The following is a 14,457-nucleotide window of genomic DNA, read 5'->3' as shown; positions in this document are numbered from 1 at the left end:
TGTTAAAGGTGTATAAATCGTCAGGACCTGATCAGTTGTACCCTAGAACTTTCTGGGAAGTGATTACTGTACCCCTTGCTGAGATACTTGTAACATCAATAGCCACAAATGAGATGCCAGAAGACTGGAGATTGGCTAACCTGGTGCCACTATTTAAGAAAAGAGGTAAGGAAAAGCCAGGGAGCTATAAACCAATGAGCCTGACATTTGTAGTGGGCAAGTTGTTGAAGAGATTCCTGAGTTTACATGTATTCAAAAAGGCAAGGACTGATTAGAGATAGTCAGCACAGCTTTGTGCATTGGAAATGGTGTCTTACTAAATTAATTGAGTTTTTCTGAAGAAGAAACAAAAAGGGTTGATGAAAGCAGCTTGGTGGATGTGATCTATATGGACTTCAGTATGACATTTGACAAGGTTCCTTATGGTAGAATGGGTAGCAAGGTTAGATCACATCTAACACAAAATTATTGGAAGCACAGACAGGGTAGATCATGAGGATCTTTACCCATGACAAATGTTGTCGCAGATCAAAGGCCATGTGAAGAGTAAGTGATATAAAGGAGAAAATCATTTTTCCTCCTTTTCCCAAGAAAGAAAAATCTGCCAGAGGAAGTGGTGGAGGCTGGTACAATTACAACACTTAAACCTGGAATCTGGATGGGTATGGAAATAGGAAGGGTTTAGAGGAATATGGGCTAGATTAATTTAAGATATCTGGTCAGCATGGACACGTTGGACCAAAAGATCTGTTTCTATGCTGGATTGTTCATTGCCTACCAAGCCTTGGCATTTTAAGTGCTCATCCATATGTTTCTTAAATGCTGCTAGAGTACTTGCACCCTCCACCCTCTCAGATAGCGAGTTTCATATTTCTATCAACTCTGGGTGATTTTTCTTTCTTGGGAAAAGGAGGAGAAATGATTTTCTCCTTTATATCACTTACTCTTCACATGGCCTTTGATCTGCGACAACATTTGTCATGGGTAAAGATCCTCATGATCTACCCTGTCTGTGCTTCCAATAATTTTGTGTACCTGAATTAGATCCCCTTCAGCCTGTTCTGCTGCAAAATAAATAAACCCAGCCTATTCTGTCTCTCTTTTCATCCCAGGTAACATCCTGGTAAATCTCCTCTGCTCCCTCCCCAATGTAATCAAGTCCTTGTGTTAGCATGACAACCAGAACAGCATGCAGTATTCCACCTTTAACTTAACCAATGTTTTATAAAATTGTAAAGTTGCGTGGGTTTCTGTCGGGTGCTCCGACTTCCTCCCACAGACCAAAGATGTGCAGGTTAGGTGGGTTGGCCATGCTAAATTACCTCGTAATGTCCAAAGCTGTGCAAGCTAGGCGGATTAGCCATGGGAAATGCGGAAATTGAGGCTGTACAGGACATTGACTAAGCCAGTTTTGGAATATTGCATTCGTTTCTGGTCTCCTTCCTGTCGGAAGGATGTTATGAAACCAGAAAGGGTTCAAAAAAGATTTACAAGGATGTTGTCAGGGTTGGAGGACTTGAGCTATAGGGAGAGGCTAAATAGACTGGGGTTGTCTTCCCTAGAGCATCGGAGGCAGAGGAGTGGCCTTGTAGAGGTTTATAAAATAATGAGTGAAATCGACAGGATAAATAGACAAGGTATTTTCTCTGGGGTGGGAGAATCCAGAACTAGAGGGCATAGGTTTAGGGTGAGCAGGGAAAGATATAAAAGGGACCTAAGGGGCAAAGTTTTCATGTGGAGGGTAGTGCGTGTATGGAATGAGCTACCAGAGCAAGTGGTAGAAGCTCGTACAATTACAGCATTTAAAAGCTTTAGAGGGATATAGGCCAAATGCTGGCAAATGGGACTAGATTAGGTTAGAATATCTGGTTGGCATGGACAGGTTGGACCAAAGGGTCTGTTTCCATGCTGTACATCTTTGACTATTACGGGGATTGGTGGTGGCGGCGGTATGTCTAGGTGATAGTTGGTGCAGACTTGATGGGCTGAATGGCCTTTATCTGCACTGTAGAGATTCTGTATGCCTCCTTCACCACCATGTCTACCTGTGCTGACACCTTCAGGGATCTATGAACCTGTCCACCAAAATCCTTTTATACCTTAGTACTCCCTAGGGACCTTCCATTCATTGTATATGTCCTTCCCTTATTAGACCTTAAATGCGTCACCTTGGGACTTATCTGTCCAGTTTACCAGCTGTTCAATATCAGACTGTAGTTTTATAGCATCCTTCACACTTTCAACAACACAACCGATTTTTGTCATCTGCAAACTTATTAATTATACCTTCTGGACTCACATCCAAGTCATTAACATATGTAACAACAACAAGTGTCCCAGTACCAATCCCTGCGGTACACTGCTGGTCACAGCGATCCAATCACAAAACCATCCCTCCACCATCAGTCTTTGCCTCCTCGTTGTAATCCTTTGCCCACTTTCCTTTGATTTCACAGGTTCTTAGCTTTTAGACTAGTTTTCCATGTGGGACCTTGTCAAAGGCTTTCCTGAAGCAGATATAAACTACCAACTGCACTACCCATGTCAGTATATGTAGTCACCTTTTCAAGCATCAATTACATCAGTCAGGAAGAAACTCCCTTTAAAGAAATCTGTGCTGACTATCCCTGATCAGTCCCTGCCTTTCCAAGTGTTGATTAATCCTGTCCTTCAGAAATTTCCCAATGATTTCCCTACTACTGATGTCAGACTTGCTGGTCTGTGATTACGTAGCCTATCCCTGCTGCCCTTCTTAAACAAAAGAACACATTAGTTATCCTCCAGACATCTGGCACATCACCTTTGGCCAATGAAGTATTAAATATCTCTGCCAGAGTCCCAGCAATCCCCTCCCTTTCTCCCATTGCAGCCTGGTGTATACCTCATCAGGTGCTGGGGACTAACACACCTTTGTTGGGAGGCCAACGAAATAACTGTCATATTTTATTTCTAAGCTCTACCCAAATGGCATCATTTGAAGAGCCTTCTAAGATATCCTCCCTCATTACTGTAGTGACGGTTTCCTTCACCAAAACCTCCCCAACGGCAGAAAACCTCCCAGGAAGGATATTAAATCCATTCAGGTGCAATACATCCAGCTTGTACATGTCCTACTACCTCAGAAACTGGCCTAATGATCCAAAAATCTAAAACCCTCCCTCCTATACTATCTCTTTAGCCACACATTCATCTGACCTACTTACCTATTCCAGTACTCAGTAGGACATGGCATTGATAGTAATCTGAACCTTAATAGTGTCCATCTTTCACCTACTGCCTAATTTTCTGAATTCCTGTTGCAGGATCTCATTTCTTTTTTCAGCCATGTTGTTCAACATGTATCGGAACTGCTGACTGTTCACCCTCCTCCTTCAGAATACTGTGTAGCTGCTCTGAGACATCTCTGACCCTGGCACAATAGAGGAAACATGCTATTCGAGAGTCTTAGTTGCTGCCACAGAACCACTTGCCAGCTCTCTTTACAGTCGAGTCCTCTGTCTCTCTCCCAGTCTTTTTCCTCCTCTGCTTTCCAGCAGAACCAAACAGGATGCCACAAACTTGATTGATTTTGCTTGCCCCTGAGAGACCATCCCCCCAACAAAATCCAACACAGTGTACCCGTTTGAGAGGCGGAAATGGCCAGAGGGGACTGCACTACCTGTCCATGCTTACTAAACTTCTTGGTTGTCCCTCAACCTTTTTCTACCTGTATCGCCCTTACTTGTGGTGTGACCAGCTCGCTAAAAAAGGTCTCTGTGGTTATTTCAGTTTCCAGCATCTGCAGTATATGATTTATTATGGTTTCATCACTTAGTCTGGATAACCATTACGTTAGCTTATTAATGGGCTTTATGAACAGCTCCAGTTTTGTTTTAATTTTTCACTTGTGGGAAGTAGGTGTCACTGGCTGGCCAGCATTTATTGTCCATTCCTAATTCCTTTAAGAAGATCATGTGAGCCACCTTGAACTGCTACAGTCCATGTACTGGAGAAAGACCTACAATGCCATTTGGGAAGGAAGTCCAGGATTTGAGCCAGTGACAGAAAAGGAACGGTGGTGTATTTCCAAATCATTGTGGTGAGTGCTTGGAAGGGAAATTGGTGTTTCCATGTATCTACTGCCATTTGTATTTTACAAGGGTCACCTTTTGTGTTTAATTTACTGGTAGAAGACACTATATTGGCAAGCTCATATATTTACCTTTTTACTTTTTCTTCTAACAGCTTCAGACTTGTGTTTTTCTGAGGTGGGGAAAATATTTCTTTGACATTGCTTCAGTCTGTGTTTGACATTGCAGTAAGAAAAGTAAAATTATGAAGCCCACATGAGTGAGCTTCTCAAGAGTTTTGATTTATGTTTGATTCTTCCTTTAGAATTTTTTTCAGTGTTTGTCAGAATCTGTGAAAATTCTGCCACTATTGTTTAGTCAGGTCAAAGAGGGGCTAAAGTTCCTTCGACTCAAAGGATTCATTAGGTCTAGATTGATAGATGCTGTGATTCCCTTCATGATTAAGTTCAAGGACCTCTTGCCCATTCCCATAAGGCAAAATTAAGCTCAAAGTACAAAGAAAGCCTGCACTCTAACACAGAATGCTCTGAGATACCTCTAGGCTCGAATTATTTCTACTCTAATACACAGTTCTTCAAACAAAGGAGATATTTTTTACACTGGTGTTATTCTCTTAATAAGATACATTCCTTTTCAACCTCCTTCCTCCACACCCCACCCCCACCTTCCATTCCTGAAGGCACTGATTCTTGATGATTATCCTTCCACAAGTGGTTACCAACCTTGAGTCTCACACTCTAATGACCAGTTGTGAGCCACAATCACCTGTCTTTCAGATGGGTGTCAAACGAAGGCCCTAGCTGCAATTCCAGGTGAATGTAAAACACCCCAAGTGGTTGAAGAGCAGGGGAGTTCTCCCTAGCTTCCAGGCCAATATTTATCCCTCAGTAAATATTTTTTTAAAAGCTTATCCTTATCACATTGTTGTTTATGGGATCTTGCTGTAAACCAATTAGCTGTCTCATTCTCAACGTTACAACAGTGACTACACTTGAAAGGTTGGCTGTAAAACACCTTGGGACATCCTGTGGCCCTGAAGGGGCTATATAAGTGTGTTGTTTTCAGTTTTACTGCCAAAATGTTGTTCATGGCACCAGAAAGTACCGGTGCTTATTCTGTTTCCTGTTTGAGCCCAACATAGTCCTTCAGATTGTTAAGAGAATGGATAAGGGAAGCTGTTTGACTTAGTACAGTGTACATTTAGGCAAAGGAACGATTGCAATTCATGTGTTCATTTATTTTAATAATACTAGGTGGTTTGACAAGATGCTCTTGATGCTGTTCTTTCACTGGCAGATTAAGATGTTTTAGCACACATGAAAGGGAAATGTAGGTTTGTGTAATTTTGCAGAAATTCAACTGAAAAAAAATAAAATTAACGGAACAGAAAGACTTACAACTACACCCACCTGATGTTTTTTTGGTTGGGCTTTATGCATTTCCAAAACTTTTTGTAACAGCAGCTTTTTTCCCCAAGAGATTAATTAATTTGCTACTTCAAAAGCAAAAAAACTGAGTTGCTTGACATCTAAAGGTCATCGACCTGAAATGTTAACTTGGCTGTTTAACTTGCTGAGTACTTTCAGCATTTTGTGTTATTCACAATGTACTATAATTGTCACAATGATTTTATATTATGACTGTACAGGACATTGGTCAGGCCACTGTTGGAATAGTGTGTGCAGTTCTGGCCTCCTTCCTATCAGAAAGATATTGTGAAACATGAAAGGGTTCAGAAAAGATTTACAAGGATTTTGCCAGGGTTGGAGGATTTGAGCTATAAGGAGAGGTTGAATAGGCTAGGGTTATTTTTCCTGGAGCGTCGGAGGCTGAGGGGTGACCTCGTAGAGGTTTATAAAATCATAAGAGGCACGGATAAGATAAATGGACAAAGTCTTTTCCCTGGGCTGGAAGAGTTCAGAACAAGAGGGCACAGGTTTAGGGTGAGAGGGGAAAGAAATAAAAGTGACATAAGGGGCAACTTTTTCATGCAGAGGGTGGTACATGTATGGAATGAGCTACCAGAGGAAGTGGTGGACACTGGTACAAATGCAAAATTGAAATGGCATCTGGATGAGTATATGAATAGGAAGGGTTTGAAGGGATATGGGCCAGGTGCTGGCGGGTAGGACTAGATTGGGTTGAAATATCTGGTTGGCATGGATGGGTTGTACTGAAGGGTCTGTTTCCATGCTGTACATCTCTATGACTCTATGATTCTATAACAGAAATGTGCTTCCCTGTTGTTTTATATAATTACTTACACCATGAACTGAACAAATAAATGAAAATTCAAAGCAAAATACTGCAGATGCTAGAATTCTGAAATAAATATCACTGCAAAGCATTTTTCTTGTATTCACCTTCAACTCTTTCTCAGGCTTTGTTTTCTGCTGAACTTGCAACTTTAAAAGACAGTATAAGACTTTTTCTCCTCTTGTGAATATTTAATTAATCAAGGTCTTTCACCTCGTATTGAACTTTTTTTGAACTGAACAGTAATTAACTCTGGTTCACATCATTTACATTCACATGATGTGGTTATTGTAAGCAAAAAACTGCCAGCAGTGTGGTTTAAAAATAAATTTAGTAATATGTTATATACATTGAAGCTCAATACTGTGTAATGATGGAACCCAATCAGAATGCAAATTTAGCACAGTGCTTAATAACTAAATCTTCCGAAGATCTGTGAAACTCTGGAATTTAGTGCCATTTCAGGGTGATTGTAAACATTTGACCTGGCACTAATTTGAGTGCGGAGAAATTTGAAAGCATCATTTCTATCATTGCACTAAATCAAATGTGGTCTGTTTAAAAACTGCACATCCATAACAAAGGGAAAACATTGCCTGAACTAACATTTAATTAAAATGATTTTGAAAAGGTGATTGATATGCTTCGCTATTCTACGGTCTCCACACTACTATCAGTCTCTCTTTATTAGAAAAGTTATTTTCAATATTACAATGCATTTTGTTTTATGAATATATTAAGGACATGTCTTTTAAATATACATCATTATAGTTAAAATTAATATGACGATCTGACTCCCAAGTACAAGTGTGAATGAATTTGCCTTTTGTTCAGAGAGTTTCACTAGTTGGTTTACTGACTGGTGTAAAATGTCAATTAGCTTGGACATTGTCTCCGCTTGCCTTAACATGTAAGTACATTGAATGCCCTAACCTGACTGAAGCATCTAAATGATGGTGAACCATGCCATTATTAAAATAAATGGGAAGGCTTATCACAGAATGATTTCACTCTTCTGATCATATTGTCTATGACCAAATGGTTTACATTTTGTAGCTGAATTTCCGTGTTGAATGCAAGTTATTGTACTCCAGCAATATGTTGGAGTAATATGGAAGTCACAGAGAGCTAATGCAATGACTATCATCTCACAGCAGGCTATTGTAGTAAAAGATTAGAAATATTTCATGTTTCTACTCCAGGAAAGAAAGTACGTATTTTTTCAATTTTGTGTAGTATTAGAATTAAATGAAATAAACCAAAGAACTGTAGTTACTGGAGTTTTGAAACAAACAAGAACAGAAATTGCAGGAGAAACAGCAATTCAAAACTGAAAAAGGGGCACTGGACTGAAAACATTAACTCTGTTTTCTCTGCACAGATGCTACAAGATGTGCTGAATTTCTCCAGCACTTTGTTGGTTGGTATTAGAACTGAGTGCTCTGGTTTGTTAATGATTACAAAGTAATTTGTTCTGCAATATCTGTAAAAATGGCATTTCATGTAGATCGATGGAAATACAAACCCTTTCTTTAAATAATGTCATGTTTTGTTTGAAGTTTGCCATGTCAAGCTTCACTTTTCTGAACAGCCAGCTACTCAAAAGCACTACGTACTAACTTGAGTATGGTTTCATCATCTAAACATATTAACAAATATCAAAGTAAGTAGATATTTTGATTATTTTGGAGATATACAATGAATACATCTTCATCTATTAGTCAACAGTGTTGTGTTTTGCTGTACCTGTTTTCCTAATTAACCTGTTCAGGGATGTTATTACCAGACCTCTGCAGGTAGGATTTAAACCAGATTTCTTGGTTCAGGGGTAGGGACGCAACCTCTGTATCACAAGAGGGCGCACTAATTGATAGGACGAACTAATGCAGGTATTGGACAAACCTAAACCCACCGAGCATTTAATGAAGCAGCGACAAGAGTTTTGTTGAATTCTTGTCAGAATGGAAAGATTTTATTTTCAAATAATTAGCGTCACAAATAATAGTTTTAAGTTGTGGATACCTCTGTCTGGTCAGCCAGTAAGAGTCGATGGTACACAAAATGGGAAACAACATTTAGAATCAAATATTGAGTCTTAATTAGAGGAATGAATCAAAAATCTCTGCTAATGGGAGATGTGTTTAGGGGATAGTCCATGGAATTTATATCAGCACTGTAACCATGACATCGGAGAACATACAAACAAAAAATGACTGGCAGTAAAAACAAGGTTGGTCTGAGACCTTGTGCTGCTAAAGAGCTTCTTATACAGCCAGTAGAAATCAGAAAATTACCGAAAATGTGCTTATGATATCTGATATGTACTAAATAGCTTGAAAAAATATTTTAGCATGTATGTCCTTAATAAAGCAAGTTCGTAAAGTGTGATACTGACTCGTGCTTCAGTCCCATTCTAACTTTTTATATTCAGTTGTATTGGCAAATTTGTTTTTTTTTTGTTTGCAGTAGCTGGAAATGTCTCCCCTTTCTAAATCGATTCAGTTTAAACGCTTAAATAATAAGACTGTCATAAGTAGATCAATCCATAGTTCTACAGATGTAACTGATACTACTTTGTTCAATTTGTATGATTTGTATGCATGGTTTAACAATGGAAGAAATTCAAAACAAAATGGCTGTCTTAAATTAGCAATATGGTCACCTCCTAAATTTGGGAGGCAAAGTACAGACTGAGCGACTTCTTTGTGGAGCACCTATGTTCTGTCCACAAAAATGACTCTGAGCTTCAAATTGCCTTCCATTTCAATACAGCGCCATGTTCCCTGTGTGTCTAGAGCCTACTGCAGTACTTCAGCGAGGCCCAGTGCAAACCAGAAGAATAGTACCTCATTTTCCACTTGGGGACTCTGCAGTCTTCAGGACTGAGTATCATGTTAAATAATTTTAGCACCTCTTTCCATGTCCTTTACCCCCCCCACCCCCATAAGCCCCAAGCCTTGTCATGACATGGGCTGCTTTCAGCACAGCTAACAGGTTTTCACCTACCAATGGTCCCAATTCTCAGCTTTCCTCTCTCCCTGGCTTACAATACTCCATTCCTTCATCTGCATATCTTTCTGTCCCTCTGGGCTCTGTTTTCACTATTGCATACTTGTTCTCCCCTCCCCACTCCCTTCAGCATATCTTTTCCTAGCAACAATCAGTTCTGAAGAAGGGTCACCTAACCCGAAATGTTAACTTTTTTTTTGTCTTTCTTTCTCAAAATGCTGCCAGACCTCCTGGGTTTCTCCAACTATCTCTGGTATTGTTTCAGTTATTGAGTAACTTGCTTTTAATATTCTCTTCCACAGGATTTCTTGACAGATTTAATGATGTCTGAAGTTGATCGTTGTGGTGACAATGAACATCTAATTTTTCGAGAAAACACCTTAGCAACCAAAGCAATAGAAGAGTATCTAAAGTTGGTTGGCCAGAAGTATCTTCAAGATGCACTTGGTATGCCAGGAGGACGTTTGTAAAACAAACACTAAGCAATCAGAGTTGAGATTTACAATGTGCTAAATTTTCTTTAATTGTGCCTTTTTAAGTATGTTAAAGCATTGCTATGTCAAAATAAATAAATTCATGAAATTTCAATTTCCAGTGATTCTTTATCTGTTAGTCCATAGGAAAATGGTCTGTTTTTTTGGAGGGCTCACTATAAGCATTCACCTTTCTACTCACCATTTTTAAAAATACAAAATATTATTAAATATTTTAATTTAAATATTACATTTTAAGGAAGGAAAGATGACCTCTTCACCTCTACTGTTTAATCTTGAAGGACAAGAATATGCAGCTATGGGGATTAATTTGTAACCATTGCAGATTGCAACTGAAATACCGTTGTTAAATTTACTCATTTAACAAATTACAGAATTATTCAATACTCACATGAAATAAAAAGAAAACCATTGCAGGATGTATCTGTTTGCAGCCAAACCAATAGAAAAGTAATTGGTCTTATTCATACTTTTTTGGTGATGTGAAAATTGTTGGACATTTTTATTTTCTTGTGTCAGTAAGAATGAACAATGGAAGAAGAGAATTTTCAGCTAAATAGTTTAACTTTGATTCTAGCCTCAGGTAGAATTTAGGTATGCTTATTTTCTTCTCTGTTATTCTTCAGTTCTGTTTCTTCCCAACTTCAGTTTGGCTAATACCATCTACTTTTTGCATCTGGGAGAACCAAGATAATGTAGTGCCCTCATTATCTCATGATGAGACCACCCACTTGAAAATGTACGAGGACCTCCATTTGTTCTCTCCAGTTATGCCTTCCTTTCTGCTGAAGTGTGTTCTGCTGCTATAAGATTCCTTCTCACATAGGTTGACCAAGTTTATAATTTTGCAATGTGTAGGATCACAAAAGTGAGCCTATATCCAGCACTTTTATAACACTTTGATCATCTGTTTATCATTGGTTTCCCTGGATCTTCGCCCTGCTCCAAGAAAGAGTGTGATGCAATAGATTAATACATGATCGCTGGAAAAAATAATGAAAAGCCATCTAAACCAGATGTGCTGCATAGAGATGCATTTTCTGTTGTTTGATCAGAATCATATATCTTACCTTTACATCCAATTGTTATCTGTTGGCAGATGTTCCTTACAATGAGGGCACCCAACATCTGTGGGTCAACATTGTAATAGAATGCACTGGTTTCAGAAGAAGCAAAATAAATAATGTGAAATTACAAGTTAATTTCTAGTCTACAGACATTTACTTCAAAGTTATATTTTCCAGAACCTCTGGTACAGTAACAGCTTGATGAGAGACATCAACACATCAAAAGAAAATTATGTGGGGAATATGTTTGCGGCAGTAGTTGAACATAAAGTTTGTTTTAATATTTTTGTCTAGACAGGAAAGACGGACTATTTCTCTAAATTGTATTTTGCCTTGGAATGTTTTCAGTTGCATTTTTAGGAATGTAGGAAATTGTTTTTGTCATGAATTCCTAGTAATGCTTTGCAACAATATTTTGTTGAGAAAATGACAGATTTCTGATGCTGCATATTTTTCTCAGTATTCCTATTGGTATTAGTTCAGCTACCAGTAGTAATGCATTATACTCGTGTTTTAAATCCCTAATTATCGATTGCATTTGAATACATTATTCAACTAATGATTATAGAAAATGTGAGAAGACACATTTTTTGCTTTTTATTGCCTTTAAATAAGAGCTGCCATGATTAAAGTTAAAGATTTCTTTTAAAAGAGAGAGGTATTTAGCTGGCAGTAATTTATTTCTGTTTTCAACAGGAGAATTCATCAAGGCTCTCTATGAATCAGATGAAAATTGTGAGGTGGATCCAAACAAATGCTCATCAGGAGACCTTGCTGAGCATCAGAGCAACTTGAAAATGTGCTGTGAGCTGGCATTCTGCAAGATCATTAACTCATACTGGTCAGTTATATTTCAGTGAAGATTTTCATTGATGTTTTTCTTTTATTAATCACTTGGTAAGTTCATGAACATAGTTAGGCCTTTGAAAGGAAAAAACAGCACGTTGTTCAGTCTCTAAAAAAGGTAACATTCCCTGTCCTGATGAAGGGCTGCACCAGAAACCTTGCCCAATGTTTCTGCTTTTCAGATGTAGACAGAACCATTAACAGTTTGAAATATCTTTTGTTTTAATTTTGAATTGTCACTTTATGATTTCATTTATTTTCAGATTTAAAGAGCAGATGTACATTTAGTCTGAAACACGTATATTCATTACCAAGTATGTTTATTTATAAACAACAATTAATATGTTTAAGCTTTATTTTGCTTCTATGACTCTAAAATACTTTTCATAGCAGTCATAGGGATTAAATACAAAACTTGTAATTAGTTTCCATCTGTGCAATGTTCCTTAATTTCTAAGAAGTATAGATTTTAGATTTGAGCACGGAAAATCCAGTAGGTTATCATAAATTATTAACTATATTTAATTACTGTCAACCCCAGAACAGATAATGAACACATGCATTATATCTATCCTTTATCTTATTTTTGTTATACAACTAAAACAACAAACAGCAAAGGTGAATTGCAACGTACAACAGAAGCCTAAAGAACAAATTTAAAATTCCATCTCCTGACTCCTAAACTGCCTCACTGAATACCTATAATAATTTTTATAGTCTTCCTTGTAACTTTGACTGATCATTAATGCTCGATAGCATTTCTTTTTAATTATTTCACGGGATGTGAACATTGAGGGCAAGGTCTGCATTTATTGTCCATGTCTAATTGTCCTTGACTAGATGGTGGTGAGCAATCTTCTTGAACTGCTGCAATCCATGGGGATAGTTACACCTACAAAGGCACACCCACAAGCGCCTTTAGGGAGGGAGGTTGGTGCTTATTGGAGAAATACATTGTAAATTAGCAGGAGTCCAGTTTGAATTTATAGCACTAGCAATATATTTTAATTTTATTATGGGCCAGGGAAATCTAATGGTAATTTGAAACTTGAATACATCTTGTCCACCTGTAGAAGAGTGTGTATAATATTGTGAGGAAAGGCTTTCTCTAGGTAATTGTTTGGAATCATCACTTTTCCCTTAAGTCTTCTGCAGGAGTTGTTCTAACATCTTGACAATTTTTTAACCAACGAGTAAAACATTAGCAATGTCTCTATTCATTCTGATAGTAGCCAGATGCTTAAAAACGTATACAAGGTTGGATTATTTTGCAATAGGTAACTGTGATCATTATCACTCCAGTATTCAATAAGAAATATTTCTTTGGAAAGAAATGCATTTTCCCTTAATGTATCTTTACGGACATTTTTGTCCAGCTCTTATCCCAAATCATTTTCCTCTTCACCTTTCCATCAGTCATGATAACAGTGGATTATCATGTGAAAATGAACTCAAATGACATTATTAATATAACTTATACACCTTTAAAGTTGTTAGCAGTAATTTACTAATGAAAAAGGCTTCTATTTACACAGAGCCTTTACCACCTCCCAGTTCATTAGGTAGCTGCCGAGACATTTTCACCTGCAGCATCTTTTGAGCCTTTACTGGTTGGTATGCAGATGAGCACATCTTTCACAGCCATGACAATTTTATCATGTAAAAAATATTGGGTGTCAGTGATATTTTACATTGACTAGTTTTTAATATGCACAAATTTAAAAAAGGTAAACGCATAATCAAAGACAACTGGTTTTGTTTAAGATCTTTAATCTGTGCTGTGCTGTAAAACTTATACAAAAGAATATTTTTCAAACTCTTGTTAATCAGAATCAACTGATTACTGTTGTGTGCATGATATCTTACTGGCAAAAATTGATTTATCACAAAAATCAGGGTAATAACTGAGTATGTTAATTACTGTGTCAAAATGTTATTCATTCATATTCTTACACTGCACATTTGAGAGGATAGTTTAATTTTGGTTGTGTAGTGCATTAAATTTAATTAGTAACTCTATCATTATTAACTATTTATAAATCACATGATTGAAAATCATATCACTATTAATGGAAACTTACAATGCAGGCTAATATTTGAAGGTGCTTTTATCTTTGATATGTAGCCCTTAGGGAATAGGACTTAAATGAAGATGTATGACCTTTGTATGCTGTTGTCCTTGAAAATGTTATCTGCTACATCCCTCTACCAGTGAGAGACCTGTCAATGCTGGGAGCTCATAATTCCCTTTGATAAAACAGTAGCATTTAGCTCTGCACTTCAACTTTAAAATAAAGGAGACACAATACTAACTCCAATACAAAATGGTAGGACCTTATTATATGAGTAAGATTTTACACTTATTTAACAGACAACTATATGTGGCTGCTTTTACAGCACATATACTAAAGTTGGAATGATACAGAGAAGATTAGCATGGCCCCTATGCAAGGATGACACGCAAATTTGTGAAGCATTTCATATTTTTTGAAAAAAGACATCATTGGACCCACACTTCTCCATAAAATAGTTTTTAAACAACCCATTGTAAAACTGTTCAGAAAAAAAAGTCACTTTGTTTACAAGTAAACTGGAGTATTACATATAAATTATTAACAATTTCAATATTAATCTGTTTTAATGTATAAATTGTTAAATATTTATTACAGACTTGTAATTATGAGTCTTGTCAATAATTATCAAAAAATCAATTGT

General features: G+C 37.4%; 1 protein-coding gene and 1 non-coding gene across 5 annotated transcripts in view; both read left to right on the top strand.

The window, feature by feature from the left end:
* The window catches only part of dab2ipb (DAB2 interacting protein b), a 358,016-nt gene that overhangs the window by 286,804 nt on the left and 56,755 nt on the right, over positions 1-14,457 (top strand). For all 4 annotated transcript variants that reach the window (XM_060841451.1, XM_060841453.1, XM_060841454.1 and 1 more), the window contains 2 exons: positions 9,638-9,782; positions 11,593-11,737. In XM_060841451.1, coding sequence (XP_060697434.1) covers positions 9,638-9,782; positions 11,593-11,737 — 290 coding nt within the window. The remainder of the gene's footprint in view (positions 1-9,637; positions 9,783-11,592; positions 11,738-14,457) is intronic.
* On the top strand, positions 14,128-14,230 carry LOC132826045 (U6 spliceosomal RNA). Its single transcript, XR_009645856.1, has one exon. It is a non-coding gene; the product is annotated as a U6 spliceosomal RNA (small nuclear RNA).

The sequence above is a fragment of the Hemiscyllium ocellatum genome, chromosome 21 (genome assembly GCF_020745735.1).
Source record: "Hemiscyllium ocellatum isolate sHemOce1 chromosome 21, sHemOce1.pat.X.cur, whole genome shotgun sequence".
NCBI classification, from domain to species: domain Eukaryota; kingdom Metazoa; phylum Chordata; class Chondrichthyes; order Orectolobiformes; family Hemiscylliidae; genus Hemiscyllium; species Hemiscyllium ocellatum.
The sequence above is the reverse complement of the archived record's forward strand: the minus strand, read 5'-3'. Positions and strand labels throughout refer to the sequence as shown.